Source organism: Primulina huaijiensis, chromosome 17 (genome assembly GCF_012295235.1).
Source record: "Primulina huaijiensis isolate GDHJ02 chromosome 17, ASM1229523v2, whole genome shotgun sequence".
NCBI classification, from domain to species: domain Eukaryota; kingdom Viridiplantae; phylum Streptophyta; class Magnoliopsida; order Lamiales; family Gesneriaceae; genus Primulina; species Primulina huaijiensis.
The window spans coordinates 946128-965749 of NC_133322.1; the positions used below are offsets into that span (position 1 = coordinate 946128).

Sequence of the window (19622 nt, forward strand, 5' to 3'; positions counted from 1 at the left end):
CATGGGAAGGAAAGGACAAGGGCCTTTAAACAGACATGAGTGCACACATTTGGTAAATTATTTTGTCTCTTATTTAATCTTGATTTGCCTTCTATTTCTTTCTCGGGATCATCTTTTCCCGAATATAAATACCGCACTATCATATTTTAGATGGATATTAGACTTTATATATATGTGTGTGTACATATGTATATTTGAATTTTTGGTGAATCATGATCATTCTCATATATGATTGGTCATTTCTGTCGTTTATTTAAAGTTCTCATTTATTTTGATGATCTCTCGACTTCTATGGCGAGAACTTCTCCTTGTGTATGAAAGTTATTGGTTTGGAGTGGACCTCATTCAAAAAGATGGACCGTGGCTATTAAGATCCACCACAATCTAATTGTTGACGACAATACACTGGAAAAAATTTTCTTTGTATTACTTAACTTGTCGACAGATGTGGTGATAATACATTTTATATCCATCTTGTTTTCATAAAACAATCATAAAAGTTTTAAGTCCATACCATAACATCCCTCCATGGTTTCAGGAAGAGATCGTATAATTGATGTTTACTGCAGGTTTTTAATAAATTCACGTGTTTAATGTACCTACCTACACAGCGAAGCAAGATCGAGTCACTTTACTAAAGCAATTCATTCAGACATGGCCTTGCGCTGGATTCTGAGTCCTCAATAAATTTGGTTTGCCAATTACCGTTTTACCCACTACTTCATCTTTTTTATTTTTGGTTTCTAAATGTACATTTTTGCGCGCACCAACACACACTCACTATCATACAGCCATTATATCTCAGAGACGTGTGAATCTTGATCTTGAAATCATTAAAATATGGAATGCTTATCCATGGATCCATTTAACGAAATTCATGAGATTTTTGGTAGAATCGCCTCCTTCACAAGCGCTAGCCTGTGTAATTTTCTGGAGTTGCAAAGCTCTTTGCTTAAAAGTATCGTCCCCAAGTATTTGATCCACCTTGTTCTTGATTTCTTCCTTCCGAATGATACCACCATCGTCATGTACAAATGGCAAGCCAACTTTCCAAATATCGGTAATGTAGCTCCTGTTCATAAATTGATCAGCAAAATAAGGCAAACACAGCAGTGGAACCCCGTTGCTCACACTTTCCACGGTAGAATTCCACCCACAATGACTTATAAAGCAAGCGATTGAAGGATGGCTCAGAACCTTCTGCTGAGGCGCCTCATTTATTATCAGTCCCCGACTGGAAATCCTCTTCAAAAACCCTGCAGGGAATGCCTGGTTTCCTGCACCAGTTGTACTGTTTTCTGCTCTTGTGACCCACAGGAACGGCTTTCCAGTGAGTTCGAGTCCAAGTGCTAATTCTTGAAACTGAGAAGTGCTAAAAATGGTTGTGCTTCCAAATGCTACATATATAACCGAGTGGACTGGCTGGTGATCGAGCCACTCCAGACAAGTGGAGTCATGTTCCAAGAAGTGGCCTGCCGAGTTTCCAGGCTGGTTTCTTGCGAGGAGGGGGCCAATAGGGACGATTTGTGGAGCCAGATAGAAAGCCCCTGGCTCGAGGTCGTGTATTGAGTTACATATAATCCAGTCTGCTGATTTTATCGTCTCGTTGTTTTGTGTCATTATGTTGAATATCACTTTCTGCAGGGACAAACTTCTAGTACTCGCCCAGGTGAAACCCGACGCGTCGATGTTAGGCATGGCTGGAGCAAACTGGATTGTTTCGTGTTTTAGCGGAGTTCCTGAAATAAATTATCACGTGTATGTATAAGGATCTCTCTAGCTTCACGCACAAAAATTTTAGTCAAACAATTTTCCCCCGAACAGATTACTAGTAAGAAAAACTTGGAATCGACAATTCTACAATTTCTTGCAAAATCAAAAGATGATATATAACAGAAATCATCACATATGTTAACATTCCCGATACTTATGTAAGTCGTATAAAAAAAATTAAATTGATTTTATACAGTTAAAAGCTGAAACCAAAGATAAAATAAGTTGTTCGTCAAAATGCGATTTGGCTTCCAAAACTTTTACTACCATTCCAAGAATCTTATTTACCTTCCCTATCAACTATCCCATCTTCAATCATCTTTGGGATATTGAATCCCAACACCAACGATGCAGCTGCTGCAGGCAAGAAAGCCACTGAGCCAATCCCCATCTTCTTCGCAACCTGTTGAATCCTTCCAAAGGACTGATCAGAAATCACACAGCTGAACTTTTCGTCCTCCGAAACACTGTTTTCTTTGATCATCTGCTCGATTTTCTGTGGCATGCTATCGTACCAAACCTCTAAGCTCCTGCCTGGAACAAGCCTTTCATGGGATTGTAGTCCATCTGGGATTGAAACCAAACGAATCAGCGGTGAGGATGTGTCAACGATGAGGTCATGTATGATATCTATGTTGACAAAGGTGATCTGAATACCATGTCTGGCTAAGACTGTGGCCAGTTCCAACAGAGGGATCACATGTCCTTGCGCTGGAAAAGGGATCATTAGTACATGGGGTTTTCCCATAGGTGGAATGCTTTAGAGTTGGGATGAATATTTTATTTTTGGATGTTTCAATAATGAACTTGAGAAGGCGAGTTGAAGTAATTATATATAAAACGTTGTGGTCTATATGTTCTTTTATCATTATGGAAAATATTTTCATTTTCAACTTCAACTCTATTTATTTTATTATATTTCAATTTCAACATAACATATTGTATTTAATATTTTAAAATCTACGTAACACAAAAAAACTAAATAACTTTACAAAAAAAAAAGTGAAATTATGCCATACATATTTGACTATTTGCAATTTTGGTCATCAACAGTGTTAAAGTTCGGTCTTAATTTGATATTTTAAAAAGATTAAAATTACTAAAAAGTGAAATATACAATACTACAATATAATTTTGACAACACAAACGACAAAAAATATAAATTAAACGTACACACATAAGTGAAAATTTTTATTTTCGGAACTTTATAGCACACTCATATCAAATAACATTTATGGAGGAAAACATATACTTTCAACGATATACTTCGAATATTACCTCTAAAATGTGAGGTATCTTTTGCCTTACAGATATTTAAAATCTTCGAAAAGAGTTAGGAATGTGCACAATTTAATAATGTGATTGAGGACTTGCGATGTTATCATGCTTTGGTGTCATTTGGCTCAAATGGCCATATATTAATGTTTATTTGACAATGATTCAATCAAATTACTCATCAAAACTTTGAGTAAATGTAGTCATAATGGTAAAACTTGAATAATCGGTGTGAGACATAAAAGAAATTTTGATAAAGTGAAAAGGTTATGAAAGTCCATTTCAACAGAGAAATTTGGCCCAAGATAAAACTGTCGTATCATCGCTTGGTTTTAGATTTTAATATTGCATGCGTGAAACATGGTGGTTTGTATTCTTTATTAGAATATGATTGAACATTAATTTGGTTAACATATTTTTGGCTTGGACAGATTGATGCCGAAGACAAAAACAGTACAAAAATAGTCTAGTCGGATTGAAATGACTGGTTTTTATTTTGATCAAAATATTAATATAATATTTACTGGTCTTTTCATGGAAGGTAAGGGTGGGTTCAATCGGAACTAAAGAAAAGTTTGAAAATAAAAAATTTCGATTCTTTTATCTATTGAGAGAGAAACTAATTAGGTAATAGACATGCTCGGAGGGCCTTGGAGGCTATATACGTTTGGGCCTCCAAAACAATAAATCAACCATTTCTCTATCGAGAGAAACTTTGGTAAAGATAAGCTTAGGGGACCTTTGGAGTTATTCACAACAAATTGCAAGCACAGGTTCACATTTTGGAAACAACTTAGGTTCAACGCAAACTTTTGACGTCAACGTGAGCTAAACAACGTGTACCCTATAAAAGGCTAAATATAATTCATTCACTGCGACATTGTTTGATATGGAAAATAACATATTAGATGATTCCACGTCATTTTTGTTTGACCATGTTCTACAAAACGATATAGTTATAAATCATTATATCATCTTATCCCACGAGTCAAGTAAGTGTAACCTTTATATGCTACAGTAATAGACCATCAATGTAGAGCTATTAAACTGCCCCACAAAATGGTCCAAGGCCGGTGGCCCATTATTTTCAATTGAATTTTTTTACAAAAACCACACCATTTCTCACTTGTTGGCATTATTCCTAGATCGATCACAGGATATCGTAGAAAAAGATGTTAGAAAAGGATTACTTTTTCCAATGAAAATGTAAATAGGTGGCACATTTTTTACACGCATCTTTTGTATCATATAATTTATGGTCCCGCCTCACTATTTTCTAGCAATGGCAAGTTCATTTATAATCCATTGAGTCGCTTCTAGCTTATATAATGATATAAAGAAAATGGCAGCTTCCAATTTCCATAAAGCTACAGTCAAATGTCAATCTCAACTGAAGTTTAAGCAGAAGCTTATAACGACAACAATTTAGTCGATATGGCACAAAGTAGGACATGTTTCAAAATCAGACATCATCACATATCTAACATGGTGCCAGTCAGGAATCAGCAAACAAAGGTAAGCCAAAAAAGTTTACATGTGCCCACCAATCCTATACCATTCACTAAAACTTTTGTTTTATTATCCTTAACTCTATTTTTGCAACTGAATAAATAATACTGCAGTTAAGTTCTGATGATGACAGACCACAAAAATTAGAGAATCCTAGGTAAACCCCAGAATTTATTTAGTAATATAATAAAGCCTCTGCTCATTTCTGGTAAAAAACATACCTTTTCTAGAAGAAAAAACATACATGAAATTCGAAATCCAAAAAATGATTCCTAATGGACCATCAACCCGGATTCCCTCTCACACACAGATGAAAAACTGTCAGAAAGGCAGGCAAAATCTGATCGAAAAGCCATATCCCTAAAAACATACTAAAGCGCATCCAAACAAATTATCTAATTGCTCTGTGATACGTAAGCATCTTGCTCCTCCCAAGTCCTCTCCTATCTCATACTTATCCTGTGTCTTTCTTTCCGAACTATCGTTTCATGTGGTAGGTTTTTTAAGTCCAATAATCTGAGGTACAAGTTATAACAAAATAGCTGAGTAAGAGGTTGTAGTTTTAGTGATGTGTGGATATCGCAACAAAAAATTAAATTTAAATAGCTGTAAAGCATCTCCATGAGTTCGGTGATGCAAGGAACATGGTGTACTTTATTAATTAAAAAATCCGCAACACAATGAACAAACTCTGCCCCATAAATTGTGTCGTCTAAAATCAGTTCCGCCTGACCCAATTCAACTTCTGGCGTTGGCGTAGCCATTTGACTCATCATAGTTATCCCTAGCCTTTCCATCCGTGCCTTGCCTAAAATCATCAAATTTCGAGTCAGTTCCGTCATGCCTTTGGCTAGCATAGTAGTTGCCACCAAATCCACCACTTCTAGTGTAGTCGCCATCTTCACCAGTGAAATTGCCACCACTAGAACCTCCAAAACCACCACCTTGGAAGCTTCCGCCACCATAGTTACCACCCGGACCACCATGATAGTAGCCATCGCTAGAACCAAAACCGCCACCAAAACCCCCACTACGAGATTTTTCTGTCGCATAGTTCACCTTTATCGTTCGGCCATGGAGTTCCTGACAGATAACAAGCAGATGCGAGTTCAGCCATAAATGATCAAGCAAGTTTATTGAAATATATACACTAAAAAGCAATTATTCAAACAAAAAGCCTTAGCTGCAAGAGCTAATTATGTTCATTTGTTGGTTTGTAAATTTTAAAGACGCGTAAAAGATCTTCGGGCACATACCTCAACTAAGTTTTTCTAACTCTAATTTAAAATACCACAGTTCATATATTTAAATATTCTTATCTCCAGTTGGCAGTTATAATAAAATTATTCATTTAACATAGCACGAAGACTCTCCATTCATTGTCCAACTTCCATGATTAAAGTTTGCAAGGAAATTATGCTGATGATATCATAGCCATAGGAACAAGCAACATGAATGATATAGAGCATGGTTGTTGACCAAGGAAAATTTGTATCAGCCACGATATTTTTATTTACAGGTAGAAAATGGAGGTAAAGAAGTCAATCACAAATGTTGATGTTGGTACATATGACAACATTTGGCAAATTGTAAACGACTGGAGAAAATCCATCAACGAAACAGGAAAGCTATAATAAAAAGCATTAAGATTGGTATAAACAGATGGTCAGATGCACAAACATGATGATACCGTCACATACCTGGCCATCAAATGCCTGGATAGCACTGGAAGCAGCTTCAGTTGAAGTAAAAGTAACAAAAGCAAACCCTTTTGACCTACCAGTGTTACGATCAATGATAACTTTAGCTGCAAAACCAAAAAAAAGAAGGCAATAGTAGGTCAAAAGTTATACCACCACAAATTAATCATATATGACAATTGGTGAACATCACTCTCAATATTAAACAATTCCTGCTATCTTTTTCATGGATTTTTTTGACAAAAACGAAGGAAAATATATAAAGTCTGATAAAACTCTCTGCTTCGATAGCTTACCAGGGCATCAACAGCCAGGATCCTCAAGAATCATAAAATAAAGAATCTTGGTGAATGCAACTCAAATTAACTTGATGTCTTGATCACAGGAAAAGATTTTACCTTCAACAACTTCACCATATTTTGAGAATGTCTCACTCAAACTCATGTCATCGGTGCTATATGAGAGACCTACAGTGGACAACAAGAACAAAACATGAGAAGCAAAAATTAGTAATTAAAACTTCAATCTTAAAATCCGCATAATCACTCGCACCTCCAACAAAGATTTTTGAAGAGGTGGACACGCTCCTTATGGCCGCAAAAAGAGAAGGATTGGAGGTACTTTGTTTCAGGAAATTCCCAACTTTCTTGAGAAAAGCCATTTCACAACTAAGCCTAAAATTCTAATTTTAAAAGAATAAACATATGAAAAATCAAAATTAGAATGAATCATATGAACATAGGCAGCCTGAAAAATATATAAAAAAAAAAATTTCACTCTTAAAAAACATATAATTCATACTCATCTTAATTTTTTCTTTAAAAAAACACATCAAACCCTTAACTAGAGGGGGATAACAATGTGAAATAGCTCAAAAGTGTTGATATATCATTAAACACCATGAAGGAATATAAATTACTTACAACAGATGCCTTGTTTCTCATTCGTTCACAAAAACAGTATTAAACCACAACACATTTCCTTAAAATAATAAATAGCCGCAGATTGGTCGATAGATTCAGAACTGGAATATCCCCAATACATCCTAAACTCCTAAACCTGGTTCAAAAAAAAAAATTTCCACTAATAAACTATTCCATCAATCCTATGTACATAATAAAAAAAAAGGGAATAACGGGGGGAAGATTCTATGGTTCGAGAAAGAAGAAAGCTGGAAAGACCACTCGCATCAAATGCCAGTGTTTTCATTCAATCCCAAAAGTCCATAAATCGCAGCGAAATGATATATGAACTTAGAATCCACCCATTGAATACAAAACAAGAAAATCTCCCATAAACCCTTAAACCCTAGTACATATTTAATGTGAAACGAAAGCTAAAGGGTGACGATTCTGGAGTTCCATATGCAAAAAGATCCAAGAATTGGTTCTCGTACCTCGAAACGGGATGAATGGACTACGAATTTTTTTTTTTTTGGCTATGGAGTCTCGACACTGTACTTTCGGCTTAGCACGCTTCACCAGAAGCAACCATACGCAACCCCAGGGGATGAAGCCCAATTATAAAGCCCATGAGTGTTAAATCATAAGAAACCCGAAACCCAATTATCAAGCCCATGGAAATAACAGATCATTCATACTTGAGAAAGTTTAAGTTTTAGTCGTATAGGTTTTAGTTCTTCTTTGGGCTTGAAGTCGATGTGGAACAAATACAATCCACGTGACGTTGACTTGTTTTTACGAAAGCCCAAGCTCATTAAACACTCCTGAAAATCTATAAATAGAGGAACTCCAAGAGAATTCAAGATATGCTCTCATTTATATAAAAATTCTTTAGTTTTCTGAGTTTATAATAAAAATGGGCCCATAAATAATATATTTCGTAAACAATTTTAAAATGTTATTATTTATTATGATTAAGCATCGACTGTACATTATAATGCAAATAATAAAAATCTTAATTCCTAAGTGCCGAGTTTCACCATACATTGGGAGGGACGACATGACCAAATGAACCACGATTACTTGTCTTCTGTAATAATCCAAGACGGTCGGCTTTCGGGTTTGTACATGAGAGTTTCATTTATGAACATGGACAATGTTCATTTCACTTTTGAGCTAACTTCTGGGTTTGAGTTAATTTTTGGGATTGAATGATGTCCAAATCTCAATTTTAAAATATTTCCGAAGATAGAAATTTAGAGCAACTTTTTTTGTTATTTTAAAAATTATGTATGTATTATTTGACAGGAGGGTGATGGTGTTAAGCTTTTATAATTGATGTGCATGCAGTTGGAATTCAGTAGTCGTCTGCAACTACCATAAAAGGTCCGCAGTGATCTGCATCTGTCATTCGCCTCACTATCACCATCATCTCTGATCCATGCTTAGAAATTGGCATCTAGCAGGCTCCTTTTCTGAGATCTCTTTTTATGTAATTTTTAATTAAAAAATAATATTGTTTTTTTTCCCTCAATTTTTTTAATCCATGACAACGAATATTTTTTATAAATTGACTTGAAGGGCCTCATATATCCATCCACACAATAATGATTGCATTATTTTCGTTTGGACATGAGAGGGACACATGCAAAATTAAAACCCATTTATATAAAAATATTATCGAAGCCAGTATAATAAAAGAGAGTAAATGCTCCCATTAATGAATAATATTGTAAATATATATATTGGCAAAAGGAAAGATCGCCAATTAGATGTTATCATAAGTGTAGTGCCTTCACACTATATATATTTAAAGATAAAATTTTAATTTGTTTATGTGAAATCTATATATTTTTATTGATCTTATATGTTCAAATCAATTTTAGATTTTTGGATTTAGCGAGGTACTGAAATAGAGTTGATATTGATTTAAGCAGCCGCATGTTTCCTCCTTCAGACTTTTCTTTACCAAAAAGAAAAGAGATAAGATGGCTTCGCCATAAAAAAAAATGGAACATTAAAATATTCTAAAATTTAAAATCCTAACCCGGTTGACCCAATTTTCCTGGCTCGATCCGCCATTGTGGACAGGTAAAGAGAATCGAACTCCTGACAATTGGTCAAGCATTCAACTATTCTAACAACTCGGACACCTATTAAAGCTTGAGCACTGTATATTTCCCTAATAACTACTTTATTATTGTCCCAGTTATAACATTAAAAACAGGTTCAATTACTTATTTATTACAAATTTGTTCATGTTAACATATTGATAGTGCTACAAGTGTTCATCTATGGACTACAATGAATCTGCATTTATATTTTTCCACACAATACAATGTGTAGGTCCGTATGAAAAAATACACACGACCCCAATTAGTATAGTTCATTCGAAGCACTAGTAGAATTTCTTTGATTTACTTCGCATATTCAATGAATAGGTAGATAATTGCCGAAGTAGACGTACGTGAAGTAATAGAGTACCATTTTACTTCTCATATGCATCGTGCGAACATTAATCATAATTCACATCCAATTATTACAAAATTTGGAACCACAATTGTTATGCAATTTGGCAAAGATTATGTGAAAGTACTCAATGAATATTTGAATTTCAACTATGTACAATAATTAGAAATGACGAAGGAATATGAAAAGGCATGAGGCCTTTATGCGATTTGCATCAGAGTCGAGTCGAGTCGAGTCCATTATACCATTCCATATGTCGTATTCATATCTCTCAGTCGAAATATTGATCAAAGGGAAAATGGAATATGCGATTTATTTCTTTTTAAAGAATGGGAAATGATAGGCTTATTATATGGTTGCCGGACGATGCTGTGGTGCATGCGGTTTATTACATTATATTCAAATTTCAGAAATTGAGGCCATTTATTAATTTCCTTGACCAAACTTCTTTTTTCAATAATTTTGGGACCATTTAGTTTACAATAATCTTAATTCTTAATTGGTAAAAAAAATTTAATTGTATTATCTTGAGGATATATAGGTGGAAGAAACTTTTGGTTTCGTTACTTCGATATTTTGCATTCTAAAATGTGTTTTTATGAACAATATATGAAAAATATGGTAAAAGTAGAATGTTTTTGGTTAGTTATATCCTATAGTAAATTTTTTTTTTAATTTTGAAAATATAATAATGGATTATAAATCAAATAATGATAGTTTAATATATCGTGAATGAGATACCCGTATTAGAGAATTTCAGTGACATATGTAAACCATCAAACCAAATATCAAGAAAAACTTCTCCGTCTTACGGCTACCCTCCCCCAGGCAAACTCAAGCTGAGATTTAATATGTCAATCAGCATATAGCGTATGACTTGTTGTGCCATAGATGTAACCGATGGTAATTATACAACTCGATAATTTTTTTTTTATTTAGTACCACAATTCAAATACTATATTTTAAAATTTTTATCTCAATAGGATAATTATTATGGAAGGATAATAACGTTTTCCAACAATATCACTCCCAACTATTATACTGATTTGTAACTTATATTTGACCTAGATTATAAAAAAAATATATCGAATATTGAATTATAACCGGATATGACTATACTACTCAAATATTTTAAATTATACAGTCCAAATCTATCTTACTATCATGATTAACATAATTATAAATAGAACAATCATTAATCTTAACATGCACCTTTAGAATTAGCTACTCACAAATCTCTATCAATATCACTTAAAAATTTGCACTTTCGGCTAAGATATTCGCCAGAAATTGAAAAGGAAACATATGATTATTAGCATCNTAACACGTGACACATTAATGATGTAGTGCTAGTGCATATATTGAAACGGGATTGAATCTCAGAATTAGGAGAAAAACTTTACCCTCGTTATGGTAAAATTATAGCACCATGTGCTCTACCAAATGTGGATCTAATTTAACGATAAAGTAATATATTAGAAGCTGGTGTGCAACCAATTTAATTAAATTTAAGGGTATTTAGTAATACATAATAATTTTGCATGTTATTTTTCCAATATACATGATATCTCTAATTAATTAATATATACGCTCGCGCGCATACGTATTTGTGTATATGTATGTATGTACGTTTGTCAACGTACGTTTATATATCTATATTCTTGTAATAGTGACATTCTAATTTTTCAAGCAAAAATAGCAATATATTGAGATATATTCTTCACAATATATGTCTTCATCATAATACAAATACAATATTCACTGCAATATTCGTCTTATAATTTTATAAACTTGATTACAAGAACTAACCTTCTTTACAAATCTATGTTAAAGTATACTATTATTCCCGCGATCCGATAAGACCGGTAAACACAATGAATAAGTTAAAAAACGTGAAATTAATTTGAAACCGTGTTTAATGAAGTTGTAAAATCTAAATTAGATTCAATTTATGGTTCGAATTAAGGTATTTTAAGTTCGTGTATTAAACCAAAACATAATAACCTTACGCCTTGTGCAGTTTAAGTCATCAGAGTTCTCGTTAATAGAGTTAATTTCTGACTTAGAACGGAGAAGATTTTATGTTTCGGTTTGGTTTATATATCTAGGAAAAATGTGGAGCGAAAACAAAACTAGCTTGGATTTCTTACAAAATGGACACCGCCAAAACTGAATAACACATTATGTTGAAAACTCGATCCAATTAATAAACACGTCCTGCCGACTTTATTCCTGCCAAATCAAGATTCCTCCTTTAATTTTCTTCAGATAATTAATATAGTAATTCAAAGAAATTCAGCTGGGCTCAACGAAAATCCCACTGCACGAAAAAATGTGGTCCTTGTTTCTCTGCATACAGACTGCGAGATCTTAAATACAATCAGACACTGCCCCTCATGACCAGCCAACATCAACATGACGATCCTATATATTCAAACTCCACAAATATTTATTATTTGGATTCCGATTTAATTACTTTTAATCTCAAAACCTTGCTTTAGGTTTTCTGTCCAATGGATTTGAGTCTTGTACGTATATTGATCTTGATATATGTTTCTTTACATATAAGTTATAATATATCATCCATATATTCATATACACGCATGATGATTTATAATTACGCGGGATGATTTAGAAAAATTATGCATGAAATTTAATCTTTTTAGTTCAAAATGGTCACCTGCTTCTACTCGCGAATGCTAGCTCGTATATATCCTCCTGGCCCGGCCCGTGTATAAGTTCTGACATGCTAACTTCAGTTTTCTTGCAGATAGCATCTGTCAAGCCATGCAATATATATCAATACAGCCATGCACAAAAAGTGCAGAATTTAAAACCAGTAATTCCTTTATTTTTGTGTGTGTGTGTGTGTGTGTGTGTATATATATATATGAAAGAAGAAATTAAATATAAAAATATTAGTTAATTCGTGTCACCAATTAATTAATTAAATTCATTGACATGTTAGTTAAGATGTTGATTATGTAGCATGCAGGGCTAGGCTTGGGTACAAATAAGTTTAACTCATGATAAGATTTTGAAAACAACAGTTATCTGTCATAAGCTGATTCACGTGGCTTCTTGTGCACCAATTCTTCCATGGACCAGGATCAGATGAAGCTGACACCCATCTTCTTTTTCCTTTGTTTATTTTACAACTCTGACATCTTTTATTGGCATAAACTTGACAGCAAAAGGAAGGTTTTCTTTTGAAATCTGATTTCACATGTTTTTTTTCAGGAAAGTTTCGGAAAGGTTGCTCATGTTTTCTTGATTGTGTTGGTACAAGTGTTTTTTTATCGATTGCATGTTTGATTTCTTTGTATAAGCAAGTTGTTGTGATTATATGATTGCGAATTCTGTTCATAAATATCATCTAGAGTTTGCTAACGTTGTCTGTTGATTCGATATTTGCACTAACTGAACTCCTTTTGCTAGTTTTTTTGGGTGTGATTTGAACCGGATACACCATGCTCAGTTCATTTTCTCAATTTCTTGATCTCACGGATCACTTTTGATGTGCAGAAAGTAAAAATATCCGGAATTTCTGCTGTTATGGAAGAAAAATCTTGAAGGGCCTGAACTGAGAGATAGAAGCCTTTGCATTTAATTAACCTAGCTAATAAGAGGGTGGTCAAGAATATTCATCATATGTAAATTTTTCGGTTTTTGAGAGATGCGAGACAATGATTCGAAAAGAGAACAACACATCTGATGACCATGCCAAAATCTTTAAGCCCTTGTCATGTACTTCATCAAAAACATGGTCCAGATCTAACGACCCTCGTATCGTGCGTGTTTCTCGAGCATTTGGAGGCAAAGACAGGCACAGCAAAGTTTTCACAGTTAAAGGCCTTAGAGACAGGAGGATCCGGCTCTCAGTTCCAACTGCCGTATATTTATATGGTCTTCAAGAAAGATTAGGCCTGAATCAGCCGAGCAAAGTGGTGGATTGGCTACTCAACGCTGCAAAGGATGATATTGGTGAATTGCCTCCACTCCAAATTCCTCCAGGGAGTTTTTGCCATAACGTTCATCAGATTTTGAGTTCTAATTCTCATCAAGATTTCAGATCTCATCATGAAAAACAAGCAGTTTTAACAATCGGTGGCGGTATAAGCTGGTTGAATCATGATCAGTTAAAAAATCCCAGATCGAATTTCGTTTGGGGATCGTCAAAGGATGCAGCTCTAGGAGAAACAAGAAACAACACTGATAAAAAAGATGAAAATTCAGCAAGATTACATGAAGAACAAGGTGCTTACGTTTCTGCAAACAATTTTCTAACTAGATCGAACATTGGCTCGAGTTTTCTGAATCCTACTGCAGTACCTTACAATTCCTTGCTTAAATGGGATCCATCAAATTTAACGTTGTCACAATATCCTCCAAAAAATCACACCCTATCTGAAGATCTGCATAATTTTAACCTAGTTCAATTGCCATATTCCACTTTTTCTGTCCCATCTGGATCTCAACAGGTTCTCGTTTATCAGCCTGGCGGAATACCGCAATCTTGTTTCCCTTCCCATGTTTCTGCCATGGATACCGAATTCATCCCGAAAAACCAAACTTTCCATGGGTTGCAGTTGTCAAATTCTTCTAATTTTCTCCAGTCACAGAACAGCTCTAGAAACGAGCGAAACAATGACGTGGGGTTTCATTTGCAGTTGCCTAATTAGAAGCAACATATATATTGTGATAAATTATACAGGCTTTGAATATATCTTCTCTTGTCTTGATGTCTTTCTGTTCATGAAGAGATTTAAGCTAAACCGTGCTAAAGGCGATAAAGCGAGCAGAAATCTTCCAGGTTCGAAGGTTAAGATCTACTCTCCCTTGCTACCATACATGATCAGGTCAGATTCAGATCCTGGAAAATTCTTCTTCATCAAGAAAAATAGTATAGAATTCCAACAATCAGTTACAGAAGATAAAAAAGGCAGCTGATCAGTACATATGTATGAGTGTGTAATGTATTTTAAACTATTGTTTACCTATATTTTCGTATTATTTATTGTGTACGTAATGGTAAATTATATGTAGTACTCGTGGAAGATTTACATGCGTTGTGTGTGATATTGTATTTTTAAGTTGATCAAATGATGTTAAACAATTAATGCAAAATTATTTTGAATTTAGAAAAGTTCAATTTAAAAAGGAAATTTTGTTTAAAAAAATTTTTTCTATGCAAAATGTGAAATGACAAAGATTTTTAGTGAGACAATGAGTACGGAAGATAATCACGACATTAAATATTTTTGTGTTTTTCAAGATAGCTAGTTGCTATAATGGCCTTGTCATTTATATAATAGTATAGGTGTAATCGTAATGCAGTTCATACATTCTGTTTCCTTCATGCTTCGACTCTGAGAAAATACTACAAATTAAAGCTCCCAAGTTTCTGTGTTACAGATAGTTTTTTTATTCCATATCTTGGTAAATTTTTTGTTACTCTCATCTTATTAATTATTACAAGATACGTTACAGACACAGGAAACATATAAACTATGGATGCCATAAACCTTCTGCTCTTACAGCAAAAAGGATTTAAAAATGTAATATTTTCTGTAGGGAAGTCGAATTTCTTGGTATCGCAAAAACCCTCTTCAGAAAGCTAGCTCGCGATCGGTACGTCCCAAATTAAACCATGCGTGCGTGTTTATATATTTATATATATGTTGATCTTTATAAAAGAGAAACAAAACTGAGGTATATATAGGGTTTGTTCTTAATTTGAGCCATAGCTATTGCTTATAGGTATTGAATGAGACAGCTTTGGTCTTGTCACCTTCACACAAGATCCAACAAGTTATGTGTGTGGCAAGTAAAGCAGTAATATTTCATTAAAGTAGTCCTTCAATAAGGGATTTTTTGTTTAAAAAAAAGTAGAATATGGAAAGATTTTGTAGTTTGTGGTCCAAATTGAGAAAGAAGAAAGGTAAATAAGGAGATGCAAATAATTAGGGTTTGGTTTCAACAATTTTGTATTCTGGGAGGGACCATGGGTACTTAAGTTTTCATGTACGTAGAAGGTCCCCCCATGTCCTCTAGGGATGTAGCTAGCTTAGATACAAGAGTTTTTTTCCGGAAAATTATATTTTTGATATGATATATTTAGTTTTGGTGATTTAGATCTCCTCTGTCATCAAATTTCAGTCGTAGTCATAAGTATTCTGATTTTTGACAATTTTAGTCGTTTTTCATCGAGTGTGTTGATTTGACACTATCGACATCAAGGTGATATCAAGTCACGTTGGAGAAAAAACTAAAATTGCCTAAAAATGACAATATAATAGATTGAGATTGAAATTTGACAACATAGAATACCAAAAGTGTAAAGAGGCAAACATATCAGACCAAAAATGCAGTTTTCTTATTTGCTAAATCATGTATATTTATCTCTTAATTTATTGTTATTGAATCTTGAAAAGGATAGATAAAGCAATTCTGATAGAGAAAAATTTGTATTTAAAAATTATAATATTCAATTTATTTATTAATTGTCATTACTATTTATTAAAAATCAAAATACATAATATAATATTATAAAAACTATTATCAGTTGATTATATGATCCGACATTTCATGAAAATACAAAAATATATTCTTCAAAAAAATATAATCGCAGCAGACATGTATGCTTTCTTTATTTTATCCTTAGATTAATTTTCTCTTTATTTTAAATTTTTTTACTCAATTTCTTTAGAACTTGTGAATCTTCTTTTCTCAACTAAATTTATCTACCATTTTACTGCCATTTACTTTTAAATTTATAAAAATAGGATATTATATAGGACTGCATATGAATAATTATTTTCTACACATTTATAATTCGCGTAATTATGTATAACTCGATCGTATAAATTATTTTTATAGTCAATGTAATATTCGAACAATTTGATATACTATAGACACCCCAGATAAGACCTAGAACTAAATAATGCTACGTACTCTATGCAGTGCCTCTTTTACATTGGCGATGTATCATAATTAGCGTTCACTTAAATGATTTTTTTTAATAAATCTTTTCTTTTTTAAAATATGACAAAGTCGTATTCTAAATATATAACTTAACAACATAAATAAAAATTCAATTTTGCTCATCCAGCTATATTTTTAAAGACGAATCTTCTATAAAATTATCTGATGAATCAATTTTGTGAGACAAATATCCGACTCCACCCATGAAAAGTGTTTAGAGCAGCAGAGATGACGGGTTAGTCTTGCTTTCCTATAACATATTAGCTCACCGATCTAATATTGACGTTTTCAAGTAGGGTGGAAGTTACTCTATTGGGCCAAGTGAATTATTTTGGGCTGTATTTGTTGGGCCATCTCATGCAGAGACGAAAATTAAAACGCGTCGGCGCTTGCTCGGTCTGTAATGGCAACGTGAATCTTATGAAATTAGTTATATCTATACTGTGCTAAACGAGTCCATTGGTGTAGATGGGTTGGAATATATGAACTTTTTCCCTTCAAATTAAAGTTGCAATCGACAAGGCATTTCTTCTTAATATAAATTATAAAATCAATGATAAATGCTTAATCCAACGAGGGTTCAAAATGGTTGCATCGGTGTTTCATGGCGGGCCACGGTAATTTGAGAAGTGTGGCCAGTCGTTTGAGTTCATGGAAGTTCTAGCTGTTTCCGGGTCATTATTGTTTCCATCGGAGTTATTCCAGATACCAGCATTTACGGAGGAGAAGATGAAACTGTTGTTGAAATCCAGAGGCAAATTAGAATTCATCGGCTCCGGATTACCTCCGTAGCTTGGTAGGTGAAGAGGTAAAGGTTGATTCGCTGCCATATTGGATTGGAAATTGATATCTTGCAAAATGTTCATGTCGACAGCGCTGGAACCACCGAAATGGTTTCTTGTATTCAAACATCCGTTCCATGCATGTGGTTGGGTCAAAGATTGTATAGCGGCCAAACAAGAAATCTCATCGTATGAGGTTGCAGGATGAATTGGTGCAGACAGGCTTCCAAGGGGTTCTATTTTAGTTGCAAGCTGGGAAGATGAATCTTTCGTAATTGGCTTGCTATTTGATCTTCTGCTACCACCAAAAGGGATGTTCCTCATGCTTCCGCCGACGGTCCAATACCTTCTGCATGTCTTGCAATAGTGCCGAGGTTGTCCCCGGTCGTTGTTGTTGTAGTAGCGGAATTTAGTGTCCGTCGAGTTGCAACGAGGGCATCTCAGAGGGGCTGCTTCTTGCTCTTGCTGGCCATCTTCGGTTTCTCCATTCTCTTGTTGCATTTTCGTCGCTCGTTAAAGTATATATATATATATATATATATCTCCTCTAGCACTATGCTCTTTCCTTATTTATACTAGTGGATTTGCCTGAGAGTACTGGTGTGCTTCACTAATCTATGCAATCTCTCTCTTTCATAAATTTTTTACAATCACATCTGGTTGGTAAAAATGGCAAAATTTAGTGATTTTACTTCTACCAAAAATATTTTTGTCACTGGAGCTTTAATTGCAATTTTGAATTAGGATTAGAGAAGGGCTTGCTTTAACAGTCGGAGGTTGTAAGAGAAGAATCCTACATTAATTAATATATAAAAGACGACATCTGGATTTGGTTGCGGATTTGCTTTGGATGAATAATTGGATAATTATATGTTATACTTTGAGTATTTTTCATCCAGTGATTTGATCACATATTTGTTCTTGAATTATCAACATATATGTCGAGTTTTATAAAAATATAAAAGATACACATTATCTAATGATATTGAAATAGAAGATGAAATACTATAAATTAAGAGTGAGTCTAATGTGAGACCGTCTCACGGATCCTAACATGTGAGCCGGGTCAACCCTACCAATTTCACAATAAAAAGTAATAATCTTAGCATAAAAAGTAATACTTTTTCATGGATAACCCAAATAAATATCTGTCTCACAAAATACGATCCGTGAAACCGTCTCACACAAGTTTTTGCCATAAATTAAATAATGTAGTATAGATTAACTCATGAATAATGTGGATGTACATAGATGCATTAAAAGCATGTGCCATGACTTTTGCTTCATCATTAGTGGAATGCAAGAGAGCAATCTATGGAGATTAATTGATAGGAATATCAGATTATAAAAATTTAATGAAGTTAGCTGCAACTATTTATTTTCAGATTTCGAAACATGATAGGTAGAGTATTTGTAAAAAAATTTTTATAAAAGTATTTTTTTATAAAATATTTTAAAAATAAATGTGTGTTTGAACAACTATTTCATAAAGGTTTTTTAATTATAATTTTCTTTTTCTTATTGATTTCTTTTTTGTAATTTATTATTCATCGTTCTCTGTTTTTATTTTTAAAAAATAAAAAAATATGTTTCGATTATTCTTTAAAATTTATACTTGAAAAATAATTTTATAAAAAATATTTTCATAAACTTTTTATTTTCAAACATATATTTAAAAAATTTTCACTTTAAAACATTAAAAACAATTTAAAATAATTATTCAAACCAAACATCACTACGTGCTAGCTTCTATAACCCAATGTTAGTCCGTGTTGTGCTTTTGCCACGTGTCAAACAAGCACTTACGTGCTTGTATTTGAATGGAAACCAACAATTTCTCGCTAGACAGGTTGATTATTGGCCTGCCGCTTGTTTGTTTAAATGACCATAATATATTTATATATACTAGTTATTATGTACATATGTGTGTGTATAATCTTTTTTATTATTATCGATGGACTAAAATGAAATTTGACAAATTATGGAGGGACTAAATTGATATTTGAATTGTTGAGATAAAAATAAATAAAAATAGAAGTGTGTGTTGAAATTAAAACAAAAAACAAAAGTGTAATATTATTTCTTTTTTAGATAATGTTATCTTTTTCAAATTTTAAAAAGAGTGTCGTCGTGAATTTTGATATACTGAATGTTCGTAGATTACTATATTATTATTATTATTATTATTATCATTATGCAACTTAATTACAGCTTGAATATAAATATAT

General features: G+C 33.4%; 3 protein-coding genes across 5 annotated transcripts; 1 reads left to right on the forward strand and 2 right to left on the reverse strand.

Moving 5' to 3' along the window:
• Positions 1-818: 818 nt before the first annotated feature.
• LOC140962460 (UDP-glycosyltransferase 83A1-like) lies at positions 819-2609 on the reverse strand. The gene is made up of 2 exons (XM_073421380.1): positions 2062-2609; positions 819-1739 (listed from the first exon to the last, which is right to left on the reverse strand). Exons 1-2 carry the CDS (start codon positions 2519-2521, stop codon positions 850-852), a joined length of 1350 nt encoding a protein of 449 aa, XP_073277481.1. The 5' UTR covers positions 2522-2609; the 3' UTR covers positions 819-849.
• A 2481-nt stretch (positions 2610-5090) lies between these two features.
• On the reverse strand, positions 5091-7746 carry LOC140963365 (glycine-rich RNA-binding protein 4, mitochondrial-like). 2 transcript variants are annotated; one of them, XM_073422658.1, is made up of 5 exons: positions 7181-7645; positions 6810-6939; positions 6656-6724; positions 6258-6364; positions 5091-5640 (listed from the first exon to the last, which is right to left on the reverse strand). In XM_073422658.1, the coding sequence occupies exons 1-5, from the start codon at positions 7199-7201 to the stop codon at positions 5296-5298; spliced, it is 672 nt and encodes a 223-aa protein (XP_073278759.1). In that variant the 5' UTR covers positions 7202-7645; the 3' UTR covers positions 5091-5295. The 2 variants fall into 2 exon arrangements, with proteins under 2 accessions (XP_073278759.1, XP_073278760.1); XM_073422659.1 differs by lacking the exon at positions 7181-7645 and adding an exon at positions 7654-7746 and having other exon boundaries at positions 5092-5640.
• Positions 7747-12716: 4970 nt separating this feature from the next.
• LOC140962434 (uncharacterized) lies at positions 12717-14693 on the forward strand. Of its 2 annotated transcripts, XM_073421323.1 has the most exons (3): positions 12717-12872; positions 13158-13885; positions 14110-14249. In XM_073421323.1, the coding sequence occupies exons 2-3, from the start codon at positions 13315-13317 to the stop codon at positions 14232-14234; spliced, it is 696 nt and encodes a 231-aa protein (XP_073277424.1). In that variant the 5' UTR covers positions 12717-12872; positions 13158-13314; the 3' UTR covers positions 14235-14249. The 2 variants fall into 2 exon arrangements, with proteins under 2 accessions (XP_073277424.1, XP_073277423.1); XM_073421322.1 differs by having other exon boundaries at positions 12718-12872; positions 13158-14693.
• The last annotated feature ends 4929 nt before the right edge of the window (positions 14694-19622 follow it).

Bases quoted from the DNA above. Each gene is read 5' to 3' on its own strand.
- LOC140962460 (XM_073421380.1), bottom strand. From the start codon at position 2,521: ATGGGAAAACCCCATGTACTAATGATCCCTTTTCCAGCGCAAGGACAT. The intron at 1,740-2,061 runs GTAAATAAGATT...AATTTATTTCAG, and splicing joins TGGGATAGTTGATAGGGAAG to GAACTCCGCTAAAACACGAA.
- LOC140963365 (XM_073422658.1), bottom strand. From the start codon at position 7,201: ATGAGAAACAAGGCATCTGTT. The intron at 6,365-6,655 runs GTAAAATCTTTT...TTGGTTTTGCAG, and splicing joins ATATGGTGAAGTTGTTGAAG to CTAAAGTTATCATTGATCGT. The intron at 5,641-6,257 runs GTATGTGACGGT...GTTATCTGTCAG, and splicing joins TCCAGGCATTTGATGGCCAG to GAACTCCATGGCCGAACGAT.
- LOC140962434 (XM_073421322.1), top strand. From the start codon at position 13,315: ATGATTCGAAAAGAGAACAACACATCTGATGACCATGCCAAAATCTTT.